Source organism: Dipodomys ordii, unplaced genomic scaffold (genome assembly GCF_000151885.1).
Source record: "Dipodomys ordii isolate 6190 unplaced genomic scaffold, Dord_2.0 Scaffold20, whole genome shotgun sequence".
Lineage (NCBI taxonomy): Eukaryota > Metazoa > Chordata > Mammalia > Rodentia > Heteromyidae > Dipodomys > Dipodomys ordii.
Genome location: NW_012267236.1, coordinates 21,905,792 through 21,919,815, shown reverse-complemented (window position 1 = coordinate 21,919,815; position 14,024 = coordinate 21,905,792). Strand labels below are relative to the sequence as shown.

The window sequence follows — 14,024 nt, the reverse complement described above, 5'->3', positions numbered from 1 at the left end:
ACACTTTTTGGGCCCCTACTCTGCATTCTGTATAAAGTGCTGTGTACTGCTGTTGTTTAACTTGTGGTCTGTAAATATTTGCTGATGATTAAAATCTATCAATATATCAATGTAATTTTTCAACCTTGGGAAGTAGGCATTGTTACTTCTGGTTTCTGGAACAGAACATGCCGTCTAGCACAACTGACAAATATGTATTTGGGTCTCAACAAACTTGGAGTGGGTTCACCTCTCCTAGCCCACCTGCATCTGTGTGGGGCAGGTCTAGCCCTGAGACTTGGTTGCCGTCTGGGGCCCGCTGGTCAGGGTGTCCTGTGTCTTTAGCATCGTTTCCCCTGTGGAGGATGGGCTTGGCACTGGGCAGCACAGACACAGGAAGGACATGCTGGAGCCTTGCTGGAACTCTGAGAGAACAGAGACCTCATGATAGGAGCGGCCTGTCCACTGCTGCAGGCCGTGTCCCGCAGTTGATATGGGCAGGGGGCAGGTCACATGCGTCCAGTGGGACACATATCAGAAGAGTTGTTTTCCAGTAATCACCAGCGCTGCTGCTCCGTGCTGTTAGCAGGCTGGTTCTCCATACCATGCTGGGATTTGTCCATGGGAAGAGCCCAGGGGCTTAGGGGTCCAGCAGGGGCCTCCAGAGGGCTTTCACGGGGCAGCTGCGCACTGGTAATTGTGATTTATAGGTAAACTTATTTTTTTTCTTTTTCTTTTCCCCCCTTTCTTGGGGCCTTGCCTTGTGCAAGTGGTCTACCAGCTTTTAATTCCCATATTCTCTGTATTTTAGGCTTTGGATGTGGACCGGATGGTTCTTTACAAAATGAAGAAATCCGTGAAAGCAATAAACATCTCTGGGCTAGGTGAGTATGCACTCCTTCCCAGGGGTTTGTGTGTAAAAGCAAAGCATTTCCTGAAGTCCTGCTCACCGTGCGCCTCCTGAGCACACAGCTGCGGGCGCTCCAGTCTGCAGAAGCATGTTTTGTTTGCCTGTCTGATTCAGGGACGAGCCTCTATCCTCTTTCTTTCCCCTGTCTTGTCTTCACAGCCTGTCTTGTGGGGCTGGCTGATGAGACCCCATGATCTTTCTGCCTCTGTTGTTTTCATTCAGAAACAAGAAGGTGGCCACCTTGGCAGATTAGAAGTTAGGGGGAATCTCAAAGATGTTGAAACAGGTGATGGACTGTAAATGGCTTACGCCTGTAATCCTAGCTACTTTCAGGAGGCTGAGATCTGAGGATTGCAGTTCAAAGCCAGCCGGGGCAGGAAAGTCTGTGAGATTCTTATCTCCAATTCACTACCAGAAAACCAGAAGTGGCGCTGTGACTCAAGTGGTAGAGCGCTGAAGAACTCAGGGACAGTGCCCCTCCCCCCCCAAAAAAAAGGTGAGCTCCTGGGAGAGTGCCCCGCTAAGCGTGGGGTGAGATTGCAGCGTTTAGTCCCTTTGTGTATACCAGCACGCCTCCATCCTGCAGCATCTCCTTTTAATCAGATGATGTTGGCAGAACAGGAGATGGCTTAGGTGATGGTGTGGAGCCCCAGGAATTCACATCCCATGAAGCCCCACTCACAGTAGCATGAGCACAAGCTCCAGTAGCCGCTCTTGACTGCAGAGCGCTGTGCGGGCCATGGCAGGAGTCTAGTGGATGGTCTTCACTCAGAGGGGACACTGTAGTAAACATTGCCAGGTGTATTTAGTGTCAGATTTCCAAGAGATACACAGGAACTCTGTGGACAGCTACAAAATGCTGTTGACTGACATTAAAGACAGTCTAAATGAGAAATGTATGATGTGCATGGGTTTGAGCACCTGCTTCACCCTGGTCCTAATCAAGCTGATTAAAAGATTTGGATGGAAGGATGGAAGATGGTCTTCTGCTTCTGGTAGACTCCTGTGTTGGGTGAGAGGGACAGGGAGGAATAATGGTAGGTTATTGTTGTTTTTTCTTTTTACACTTACTGTGTACTTTGTGCTTCCCATGCATTATGCTAATCTTGATAACAGACTACTTTTGTTAGACAAAGGAGGGATTTGTATATAGGAGAGATGAGGGTGTTATCAAGAAATTCAAAGTTCCACGATGCTGACTCAAGCTTGAGTGTTATGAAGCTACCAACTGCCTTCAGCCATCCTGACTTCAAGAAATCCCTAAATAGGATGCTCAGTTTTTTTTGCTGACAAACAGTAGACTCCACAAAGTATCTTGGGTGTGTCTGTTGTGGGGCCTGAACTCTGGGCCTGGGCGCTGTCCCTCAGCTCTTCAGCTCCAGACTAACCCTCTACTACTTGAGCCATAGCACTACTTCCAGCCTTTTCTGCTTATGTGGTGCTGAGGAATCGAACCCAGGGCCTCATGCATGCAAGACAAGCACTTACTACTACTGAGCCACCTTCCCAGCCCCGGAAGTATTTTTTCCTTATTTTTTTTTCACGTAGTCTTTTTGAACTTGTAAGTTGAAAAATACTCTAGACAATACATAAGATTATTTTATAGTCTAATTAGAGTAAAGGTGATTTTTTTTTTTAGAGTCAAGGTGACTTTATGCTTGCATGTTGACACCAGCAATGGGAAGGAAAGAATCTGCTTCTTGGGCAGCTGTTGCTCTATGGCTGCCCAGGGACTTTGTGTGACTCCCCAGCCAGCCCGGCTTGGCACACACGCAGGGAAAGGTGCGGGAGGCCGGCCTTCCCGTTGCTACAAACCTCATCTCCTCATCTGCTTCCCTGCAGGAGTTTCTTAAAATACAAGCCAGCAGTACTGCCTTCTCTGCATAAGACATGGCAGTATTCCTTTTTTGCCCACAAGGAAGTTCATCGAGGTGAATTCCATCCCGAGATGGGAGGTAACGGATCCGAGCTCCCGGGTGCTTTAGAACTTTCAGAGAGTGGAGATGAAGCAGAAATACAAAGATTCCTCACCTACAGAACAATCAAAGATCTTAGATATGATCTTGACTTTTCCAAAGATGGGTGTGTTTTAAATAACCTGGTAGACTCAGGTTATTATTAATTAATAATATTAATTCCCATGAAGCAATCATTCTTAGGGCCACTCGCGCCTGTGTGTGGGTCTTGGAATGCCTTGAAGTTTCTCCATTGTACCACATTTTGTACCTCCTTCCCTGCACACGCTCCACCGACCTGTCGGTGAGGCCCAGGGAAATTGGGACGTTTGTTCAGAGTCACAACAGGGCGGGCGGGGATGTGCCTGCGGCTCTGTGGGCGTCTCGTCCGTGTCCTTGCTGAGAGGAGGCTGTGACCTTGCTACAGGAAGCTGGCAGTCCACCTGAACTTGGAGGGGGGTCTTCTATTTATGTCGCCCTGCATCCATCCCTTACACCAGGCCAAACTCGAGTTATTATAAGGGCATGAGTCTGGATTTTTTTTTTTAAAGCTGGATTACTGAAATCTTTATTTCAGAACAAGTGCTGTCACCTGAGGAAATGCTATACTTTTCCTGTGATGGTGCTGACAGTGGCCACAGCATGTTTGCAGCTCTTCTTTAGAACTGCTTTTCATAGCACATTCTTTTGAATATATTTAGTAGAGGAGTCTAAGGACAGATTAAATTGTTGCAGAAATAAGTCAGCCACTTTGAACAGGGGCACAGGCTGCGGCTGCCATGCTTTCCAGCTAGACTGTGTGGAGCGTGCTCAGTGTCCCCAGACAGCTGCTGTTCTGGGAGGAGCACTCACTGCACGCCGGATGGAAAGACCAGTGAGAATCCTGCCACCTCTGCCACACTTCGCCTTTGTGCCTCTTCCTATCCTATGTCACTTCTGGTCTCATCATCCTTAATTCCTTGAGCCTAAAGTGGTCCCAGTCTGACCCCTTCATCTGCCCGTGTGTGTGTGTGTGCGTGCACGCGCACGCTCATGCGCCAAGCTGGCTGCCCTCCTTGCTAGGGGAGCTAGTGGTGACTCTTATCTTTGTCTTCATAAACCCTACCCGGAGCTATAAACACTCCAGTCACCTGGGTGTGATCTGCCCAGCCTTCTCCTTCCTGCTCTGTCAAGTGGAGACTTGAACATGGTTAGTCTTACAAACATTTAAACTTGTGTTGTTGCTGTAACAAACCACTATGCTAAGTGACTTAAAATGACACAAATTTACCTATTAGATTTTCTCATGAGAAGCATGAGAAAACATATGAATATATATATATATATATATATGAATACTAAAATCAGTGTTTTTCCAATAGCTCTAGAGGAAAGTCCATTTCAACTATTCCAGTTTCTACCTGCTACCTGCATTCATTCATTCATTCATTCATTTTCTCTCTCTCTTTCTTTGTCTTTCCCTCTTCCTCTTTCTTTCTCTCTCCCTCTTTCTTTCCCTCTCTCCCTGCCTTCCTGCCTCACTTCCTCTTTTCTGCCTGCCTCCTGGGATTTGACTCAGGGACTTACAAGTCCTGCACCACCAGATCCATACTTGGAGCCCTTTTATTTACTTTAATTTTATTTCGGGTAGGGGTTCGTGTTTTTGCCTGGGTTGGCCTCAGGTGGAGATCCTCCTGCCTCCCGTGTAGCTAGATGACAGGTAGAACCGCTACATCCGGCTTGTTGATTGAGATAGCCTTGAATCCCAGTCCTCCCGCCTCCAGTACCTGAGTTAGCATGGTACATAGCTGAGAAAGTTGTTTTCTCACAGTTTTGGAGGCTAGAAATCCCCAATTAGGGCACCATAATGGTTAGCTTGTGGGGAAGAAAAGGAAGCAAACTCTCTGGGGGATTCTCATAAGGGCACTAATCATGTCATGAGGGCCCACTCATCAAAACGTAATGATTCCCAGTAGTCCTATCTCACGCATCACATTGAGAGTTTGAGCTTTAGTATTTAAGTTCAAGGAGACCATGTTTAGTCCCATAGCACTTTTTGGTATAATGGAGCCCCCTCAGATGATCCAGGACAGTCTCCCCATCTCAGGTTAGTTGGTTAGCAACTTTAATTTCACGTGTGATCTTAGTTCCTTTTTGCCTGCTAGCATACTCTCACCAGGTTCCATGAATCAGGACCTAGTCACTGTCTTGGGGGATGGACCGTTATTCTACCTACCTCACCTCTGAGCACTGCAGTTTTGAGGTTGAATCAGATGAAATTAAAGGATCTCTAATAAATAAGTATTTAAGTTGCCTTACATTGTTCTGGTCTTTTGCCTTCTCTCCTTGATTAATTGCAAGTCCATGAGGTTAAGGACCAATTTTAGGAGACTGTAGTTTGTTGATAAAGAGCTCAGAGGTACTAAAATCCAAGAAACCTGTATTAAAAACTAGCAATGCCACTCAAAATCTATGATGTTAGGCGCCTCAGTTTTCTAACAGGTAAATAGATTATTAATACTGTCACAGTAGTACCGAGAATTACCTGAATTTATATGTACTAATGACAGAGTACCAGATAAATACATTTAGATGAGTGTGGCAGGTGTAAATACACCTTCTGTGTACTTGTTGAGTGTCTTGCACAGGGGTAGGCAAGTTTACTTAGATTATTACCATGTATCTGCTGCAAGTACTTAGACTGTCCTCTTAGCACAGAAGAGTAAACTGATCATTTTCAATATAAACTGTGTTATGGCGGACCCTAGAGTCTACTGTTGGCTTTTCTGTGCTTGAGAGTTGAGCTGCTCTAGAGCAGCAGTTTACAAACTGTCCATTCACCTGTGTTCTTACAGCCTGTGAGCTGAGAATGAATTTCACTTTACTCAGTAACATCAGTATTGCCTCTTAACTTGAAAAGCCTTAGGTAACTACTCTCTGGCTTTCTGGGGGGAAAATTTACTTACCCCTGTTTTTTTTACCGCAGTGGTCCTGAAACCTCAGAGAGCAGCAAAATCTCCTGGGGGGGTCTTATTAAAACACAGTAGTTGGACACATGGAGGGTTTCTGGTTGGGTGGGTCTGGATAGAGCCTGAGTATTCGCTGATTAAGCATCTGGCAGAGGTGGAGCAAGTCTTTGAGATATCAGATAGGGTGCCTCTCCCACTTCAAGTGCTGCACTGGACCAAAAGCGTTTCTCTGTGACCCAGTGTGTGCTCAGCCTGTGTTTCCTACACAGCGGCAGTCATTACATTTGCACTTGGTTGTTGCAGGATGGCAGCCTGCCAGGTGTGTTTTCTGCAGCGTCTGACGAATGGGTTTGTAGAAGCAGTTACTGTAATGATTTGTTGAGAAATTTTCTACAATTTTTTTTCACTCAGGGACTGCTGCTATCTCACCTCTTAAAAAAGAATCCCAGCTTGTAGTTACTTTAAAACTCTTCGTAGGCCAAGTTTCCCAAGCTTTGTCTCTACTTAAAGGTATGAGGTGTTTTTTACCCCCATTCTGGGAAGCTGAGGCTGAGATTTTTCTGTTTATCTTATCTGTGGGTAGAAAAATTCATCTCCATTTAGGAGGAAGCAACAAAGAAGTCTGATGTTCACTTCTGTAGCTCTCCACTGTGAGGGGTTGGTGGGGGTATTCTTACTGAGTGTGATAGCCTTTGTCATCAGTCTGAAGGTCGTAGAGAAGTCGTCATGTGCTTGGAATGAAAAGCACAGGAAAATGCTGGTTTTCCCTCAAACCCTAACCATCTTCTACCAATAGAAGAAAATGAAAGTTCACAATTTTCTCTGTATATATTTTTTCCAGTCACTTGCTATGCTAATTAGAACATAGCATTAAAGCAAACTCAAATTTAATATATTTTTTATTTAGTTTTTGACTTGATGGGATTGAAATTCAGGATCTTGTGCTTGCTAGGCAGGTGTTCTGCTGCTGACTCACAACTCCAGCACATTTTTAATGCTTGCTTTTTTGAGATAGGGTCTCAGTTCCTGCCTGGGCTGATGCTGGGGGCAGTAATCCACCTATTTCAGGCTTCCCCTTGAAGCTAGTGTGACAGGTCCACACCATCATGCTCAGCTGTAGGTTGAGAGGGGTCTTGTGAACTTTGTGCCCAGACTGTGATCCTCTTGATCTCAGCCTTTCAAGTAATAGAATTATAGGTGTGAGTCACCAGGGCTCAGCCAGAGTTGTTTCAATTACATTTTATTAGCAAATAGAGCAGATAAAAAGAAATATTATAGTTTAGGAAGTGAGATTTTACTATATATTAAGAAGCCATGGTTGTTCTACTTGTTACGTAAGAAAATAAGTCATAGTACTCGTTAGCGTTGGGCAAGAATACTGAAGCTGGTATGCTGCTATACTGTTATGGCATTGAAAACGGGAAGCAGGTTTTGGAAAGCAGTCAGTGCACATCAAGAAAATAAAAATCTCTAAATGGAAGAATTTCACACACAAAGATGTTCATTGTGTTGTAGTCTTGCTTATCACAGTGAGAAACTGAATTGGAGTCTAGCTACTTGGCACCACAATTATGGAGCCAAGTGAAGAAAACAACTTGCGAAGAAATTCTCAGGCAGTAGAATTCAGGATACAAAATAGAGGCGGTAACAAATGATGATAAAGAAGGTCTACTGTGTTGATATTCATCAACATGATGGTAGAATAATGCTGGTGTTGATTTACAGAAACAACCTGATACCCCTGGAGTACTTGTTATGGGCCTTCTTGCACTGTACACTGTGAGTTTAGGTTCTGTCTGTCAATAGGTGAGTTATTAGGGGGACAGCATACTGGTTTGCCCAGGTTGTATAGCAAGCAGGCGGAGCTGCCGTGCTCACCTGTCTCCTGACCTTCAAATGCCTCTCCTTACCTGGTGCGGGGGCAGGATGTGACTGAGGACGCACAGTCAGTGATGTGTGTGTGTGGGCCTGCCTCATGATCCTTCTGGAAAAACTCCAGGTGTGATCCAGACCATGACACACGTGTTGAAGGTGAGTCACAGGTGACCTCAGGGATGTCTGTCAGTCGTCCTTCCATTGTTGAGTTGTCGTAGCAACTTGTTAAGAAGAACCTCAAAGTCTTAGAGCCAGCAGAACCTCACTGTAGGCGGGACCTCTGGAGGATCTGGAGAGTTTGGTTTGGGAGGGGCTGGGAAGCTCAGAGGGCTTTCTCTGCATCTTTGGAAGGTTCCAGGGATGGCCTCTGTCCTGAGGAAGTTAAAAGAGAGGTAAGGATGGGACTTGAAGATTATTGGCAGTGTTTCTAGTTCGGAGGCCCAGAGCATCTTGCTCACCCTCTGTTGGTTAACAACGGTGACTGAAGGTAGACAGATGACCTGTGGAATCCCATCAGCGGTGATCAGCCTGTTAATCACAGAAGGACCTCGAGTCGGAAGGAAGTCTGAGCATTCCCACGAGTCATGCTGGGAGTCATTGGGCTGAGTTCTGGTAGGAAATTGAGGCCTTTCTGGACCCAGCTTGTTTCACTTGGTACATTGGACCTACGCAGGTTTATAAGCGGTACATGCTTCCTCAGAAGTGTATGCATAAACATAGATATCTAGAGAAATCATCCAGGGGTTGGAGGCATGGCTCAGGTGGTAGAGCACCAGCCAATGAGTGAAACCATAGCCTAGCTCAAGTCCTAATCTCAAAAAAAAAAAAAGATCATCCAGATCAGTCTTCTGATTTTTATTGGTGTTCCTCAGGGATACAAGATCACGAATAGGACCAAACTGCCCCCAGGTGTCTGTGGCGTTCACAGGTAGATCCGGTCACACACTGATCTTAATGTCACGCACTGGCCCATTGTGCAACGGAGACCTCTGAACCTGTGTCCCCATCTCTGAAACCCTATAGAGATGTAGGCTCCATGGTGTGAGTGAGTGGTAGCTGTTGTGGGAGGTCTGGAGAGCTGGGCCTCCCAGGGCCACTGGACCGTCCTGAGGGAGGGGCTTGGGAGGTGGGGAGTGGCAGTGTCTTACTAGGCCAGTCATATATGTACTGGGAATCGGCTTCCTAGGCGTGATGGGGCTGAAGTTTGAAAGCACCTCACAGTGGCAGAATGTACATTCTGCACCATGGCTGACCTCGTTGCTTTGCCAACATGAACTCTTCGTCCGTGAAAGGACATGGATGCAGTTGGACATTATTCCTAATTGTGGGTAGTCACATTCAGCGACAGTTGTATCCCCTCCCGGCTTTGAATGCCAGCCACCTGGGAAAGGCATTCTGACTGGTGTTGGAGTAGCCAGGATTCAGGCAGCCAGGATGAAGAGGAGTCCAGGGATGAGTCAGGTAGCTGGGAGCTAAGCTTCAGCGCATCTTGCTCTCCAGATCCCAAGGAGGAAACTGCCAAGAAGTCTTTCTGCTTCTAGCTCTGGAGAGCTTACCCCTTGCTGTTTCTGTCTCCAGCACTTGGTGTGGTAATGGATCATGTTTGGTGTTTGTCTTGTGAAGTTGTTGGCTGGCAGGTTCTGGTCTTTATTCATCTGTATCCCTCCAAGGCCATCTCTCTTAGCTGCAGACGCCATGTCCCTGTAGAGCCTTTCGGCAGCTCTCTGTTGCCTGGATGGAGTCCATCATCCGATCCTCACTGAGCCAGGTGAATTGCCCATGTGTCCTCCTGTTCCTAGCCCTGGTGTCTTTGTGTTGAGTGGACTGGTTTCTGAGTCTCCCTCTCAGATGGAGTCTGGCTCCAGTGCACAGAGGCTCTGTTTTAGGAAGCTTTGTATTCACAGGAGCTTACTTCATAGTAGTTTCCAGCACACCCTGGTTTATTTCTTAGGATAATGGGCACTTGGTAAGTACAGAGTGGAAATAACAGTGAAGGCTGGCGTTTTCTCCATTTGGAGTCTATAATCTGAGGAGGCAGAAAGCACCAACTTTACAGAAATCAAGCCATAGATCAGTCAGCTCTTCACCCTCTTATTGGCTTCCAGATGTACTCCTATGAGCCATGGGATGTTAGAGAGCTGGCTGGGGTTGTGTTAAATTATTCACACTGACGTTCAGCCATTCCTGAAAGGAGGGATCATTGACCTAAAACAACCTGAGACAGTGCAGGGATCCCTGGCCAGCCAGCCCTCGCCTTGGCTTTGGGAACTGTTGCTGCCTGTGCTGGCCACAGTCTGTATGCACCCCAGAGCTACATCTGCAGGCACTGGTGGTTTCCCAAGGACTCGGGGCCAGCAGGAACTCTTAGGAAAACCTTGACAGAAGTAGGTTTTTTGTTTTCTCTTTTTTTGGCAGTACTGGGGTTTGAACTTTGAGCCTTATTCTTTACTAGGCAGGTGCTATACCACTGAGCCATGCTTCTAGCCCTCTTTTGTGCTGATTGTTTTTGAGTGAGTCTTATTTTCTGCCCAGCTGCATGCCTGGATGGTGATCCACCTGTGCTAGGCTTCCCGCAGTAGCTGGGATGATAGGCGTGTACCGCTATATCCAGACTCTTCTGTTAATGCAGTAGTCTCATGGATCTTTCGGCTTGGGGTTGACCTAGAACTGTGAGCCTCCTGATTTCAGCCTTCAGAGAAGCTACGATGACCAGAGCATATCACCATACTCAGCTATGGTTTCAGATGGGTTTAAGCTATTTGTCCTCCCATGTAGCTAGGATTATAGATGTGAGCCGTCTTTGCCCAATTTGGAGGCCTGTGCTGATTGTCTGTGCACCTGCAGCCTCTTTCCTCACCTGTGAAACACCTACCTCCAGAGGCATAAAATAATGCCCAGACAGCGTGGCTCTGGATAGTGCACGCCACTACTTACCACACATCGGATACAGCTTTGGGTTCTTGCTTTTTTTAACCACCACTGTTCCTTTAGCATTTTGATGAGTTTTCCTTTGAGCCTCCGCTATGCATTTTCTTTTCTTTTCTTTTTTTTTTTTTGGGGTCCGGTTGTGGGGCCTGAACTCTGGGCCTGGGCGCTGTCCCTCAGCTCTTCAGCTCAAGGCTAGCGCTCTACCACTTGAGCCACAGCGCCACTTCCGGCTTTTTTCTTTTTGCTTATGTGGTGCTGAGGAATCAAACCCAGGGCCTCATGCATGCAATGCAAGTGGTCTACCACTGAGCCACCTTCCCAGCCCCCCGCTATGCATTTTCTGTTCTACAATGTTGACTAAATATCCAACTTTAAATTCAGCATTCTGTCTTCTATTCCTACATCTGCATTTTAAAAGCAGACTCATCCTCCTGTATAAATACACTGTTCCTTAGTGACCTCCTCTCCTTGGGGCCTTTTCTATTGTCACTACAGATGGTCCTGTACCCACACACTTTGGTAACCTTGACTAAGGATAGATTACTGGAAGTGGCATCATTGAGTGGCCCAATTGTTTTTAGGACTTTTAATACAGGATACTAGATTGTGAACTGGGAGGGTTTTTCAGCCATTTATCTAGCATGCCTCAGGAAATAAAGTCTAAAAATGGCTGTCTCATGGGACAGAACTAGGAAAGAGAGATCCTAGTAAGCAATGAGATGATCTCAGGTTTTAGGACATTGTTCTCCTTAAGATTGGGTGCCACAGGTTACATCTCAAACCAGGTGATGTGTGGCTCTCACTGTGGCGTGGTTTCTGCAGAGCAGCCTTATGTAAAATGTGGTACACATTTGAATATTCATCATCATCGTTGTCAGGTGGAGAGTGTTTACAGAGCTGCTGCTGTGGAGCACATCCCTCTTTCCTTGGTGCTCCCTTCACAAGCTGGGTGGGTGGCTGGAAGGTGCTGTCCCAGCAGACGCTCTTTACTCAGCCAGTCTCCAGGTAGCTGTGGTCTGGCCTGGAGCAGAGGGCCGGACCGCCCAGGGGAGGCTGGGGCCTAGTGGCTCTCAGGTTAGGGCACAACCCCCTTCCCCCTCACCCCCCCCCTCCGATTCCTTTTGCTTTCTTGATGGTCATGACACTTGGTATTTGGACTAGCAGCTTGTGTGCTTGTCTGGAAAGTTGTAACCTTGTCTTATTCTCCCTCCAGCAAGGATAATGACAAGGTGATGAGCAAACGTGGAAAGCAATCGCTAGCATGGAGGAAGAGCATTGCGTAGCAAGTTAGAAAGCCTATGTTGTGTTGCAGCTCCATTGCAGATAGCTGTGTGACCCCGGTGAAGGCACCAACCCCTCCCTTGGGCTTGGCTTCTCTGTCTGTAAAGGGAGGGCCCTGAGTGTCCCTCCTTCGGGATCCTTACAGTGACAAGACCCGGTAGCGGACACGGACTGTTCCAGGGAGGTGGGGACAGGAGGCTTGTGCTGCCTGATGTCTCAGAGCTGAGAGCTCGTGCAGACAGGAGCCCTGAGAGAGGAAGTGTTAACACATGCTGAGCACGAGGGACGCTCTGGTGTTCTCCTGACACCCCCCTGTTCCCACTTGGCCATTCCTACCAGCCTTGAAGGCTCAGCCCAAATACCCGCTTCTTGGCATCTGATCCCCGGTGCTGGGCACCCTGTAAGTGGTGAATACACGCACGACTGCCTGTCTTTTTTTCTGAAGGCTTTCATCTCCATCATAGCCCTGAAGCTATGCTGGAAGTAATGAATGAGACATGTGTGTTGGAAGAGAGGGCAGCTCAGGCGCACTGCGGGGAACCCCCTCTTGGCCGCACGGGCGGTGGCCTGCCTCCTTGCTGTGCTGGGCCTCTTTGATCTGGCAGGTTGCATGTGTGTGTAGCCCATGAAGGAGGAGTAATGCTGCCTTTTGTTCCTTTTAGGTCGTTCAGTTTTGCTTAAACCATATGCACTGGGCCTTCTTGATAGTGTCTAAAAGAACAGAATCAGGTAAACTAAAAAGCACACAACAAACCTAACTCTTGCCTTTAAACTTAGCCCGGGCAGGTACTTGCTGACCTCATGGTTGATTTCTGTGGGATTCTCTTAGTTCATCCTTTGAATGTATTGATGGGTTTTGTGCAATGAAGAGTAGAAAATAGGGATGTATTGGATAGAACTGGGAAGAGGTAGGTTCTCTAGGCTAGCCTCGACAACTCAAATTCTCACCTCCCAGATCTTCTCCTGGCTGAGAGGTTCTTGGCCCTGAATCATGAATGAGAAGTGGATGCAAGATATATTTGAATGGGGGAGGGGGGCAGGGCAGTGAGCTTGCTGGGAACAGCTTTTACAATGATATAAATAAAAAAAACAGATAGAACCGGTTTGGAACTTTTCCAGAAACTTGATTCCCAGGCTAATTTTTTTTAGGTTCCCATTTTAAGTTTGTTTTTGATAAAAAGATAAAAGCAACTCAACTACTTTCTGTTACTAGTAGGAAAATCTCCAGCCTGGGGTGCTGTGGAGCAGTGATTGGTGGCTGTCCTTTTGGAGGATCTCTGTTCTCACAGTGTGCCGTCCGGGCCTCTCAGGAAGATGCTCAGGGGCTTCTGGCTTGATGCTTCACTTCATTTGCCCGGGAAGGAAACATCTATTGCACCTTCCCTTTGAGCATCATTGGGAAGCCCAGCCGCCGATGGAACAAGCCAGGGAAGACGCTGGGCAGGGAGCTGCATTCTCGCCTCTCCCGCCACGTGGCACTTCCCAGCACCCAGTGTCTGCTGCAGTCCTCAGCTCTGTGCTGAAGCCACACTGGACTGCCTGTGTCTTGACCACTAACTCTGAGATAATTAAAAAATAGTATGTGGCTTGCATGGACCTGCCCTGCACTGTGAGCCACACATTTTAGAGGTATAATTAGCAAAGGAGAAGGTATTATTGATCCACCTGAAAGAGTAGGTAAAATCCCCAAACTTGGGTGCTTTTGTTTTGGGCAAGGTTAAACTGTTTTTAGCTTTAAAAACACTGTAGTGGGGCGGGGGGAAAAGGGTGTGCTGACGGATCACACACATTGGGTTTAAAGCCCAGCCACTGCCCTCAGCTTTGTTTCCCAGGATAAGTTTTTTGGTCTCTTTGAGTCCCAACTTCCTGTCATGTCCTGAAATTTAGAAAACACAAACATCGTGCTCCATTTAAGTGACATGTTGGTTCTGCTGTTGGTTCTATGCCCCATGCTGTATCTCCTCGTTCATATTACAGCAGGCATTTCTTTTTCCCTCGATCCTGGGGTTTGAACTCAGGGCCTGGGCACTGTCCCTGAGCTGCTTTTTTTTTTTTTTTTTTTGGGTCCGGTCATGGGGCCTGAACTCTGGGCCTGGGCACTGTCCCTCAGCTCTTCAGCTCAAGGCTAGCGCTCTACCACTTGAGCCA

At 47.1% G+C, this 14,024-nt stretch overlaps 1 protein-coding gene across 1 annotated transcript in view; it reads left to right on the top strand.

The window, feature by feature from the left end:
• The window catches only part of Asap2 (ArfGAP with SH3 domain, ankyrin repeat and PH domain 2), a 107,970-nt gene that overhangs the window by 7,621 nt on the left and 86,325 nt on the right, over nt 1–14,024 (top strand). The window contains exon 3 of the mRNA XM_013013565.1: nt 791–863. Within this exon, the coding sequence (XP_012869019.1) occupies nt 791–863 (73 nt within the window). The remainder of the gene's footprint in view (nt 1–790; nt 864–14,024) is intronic.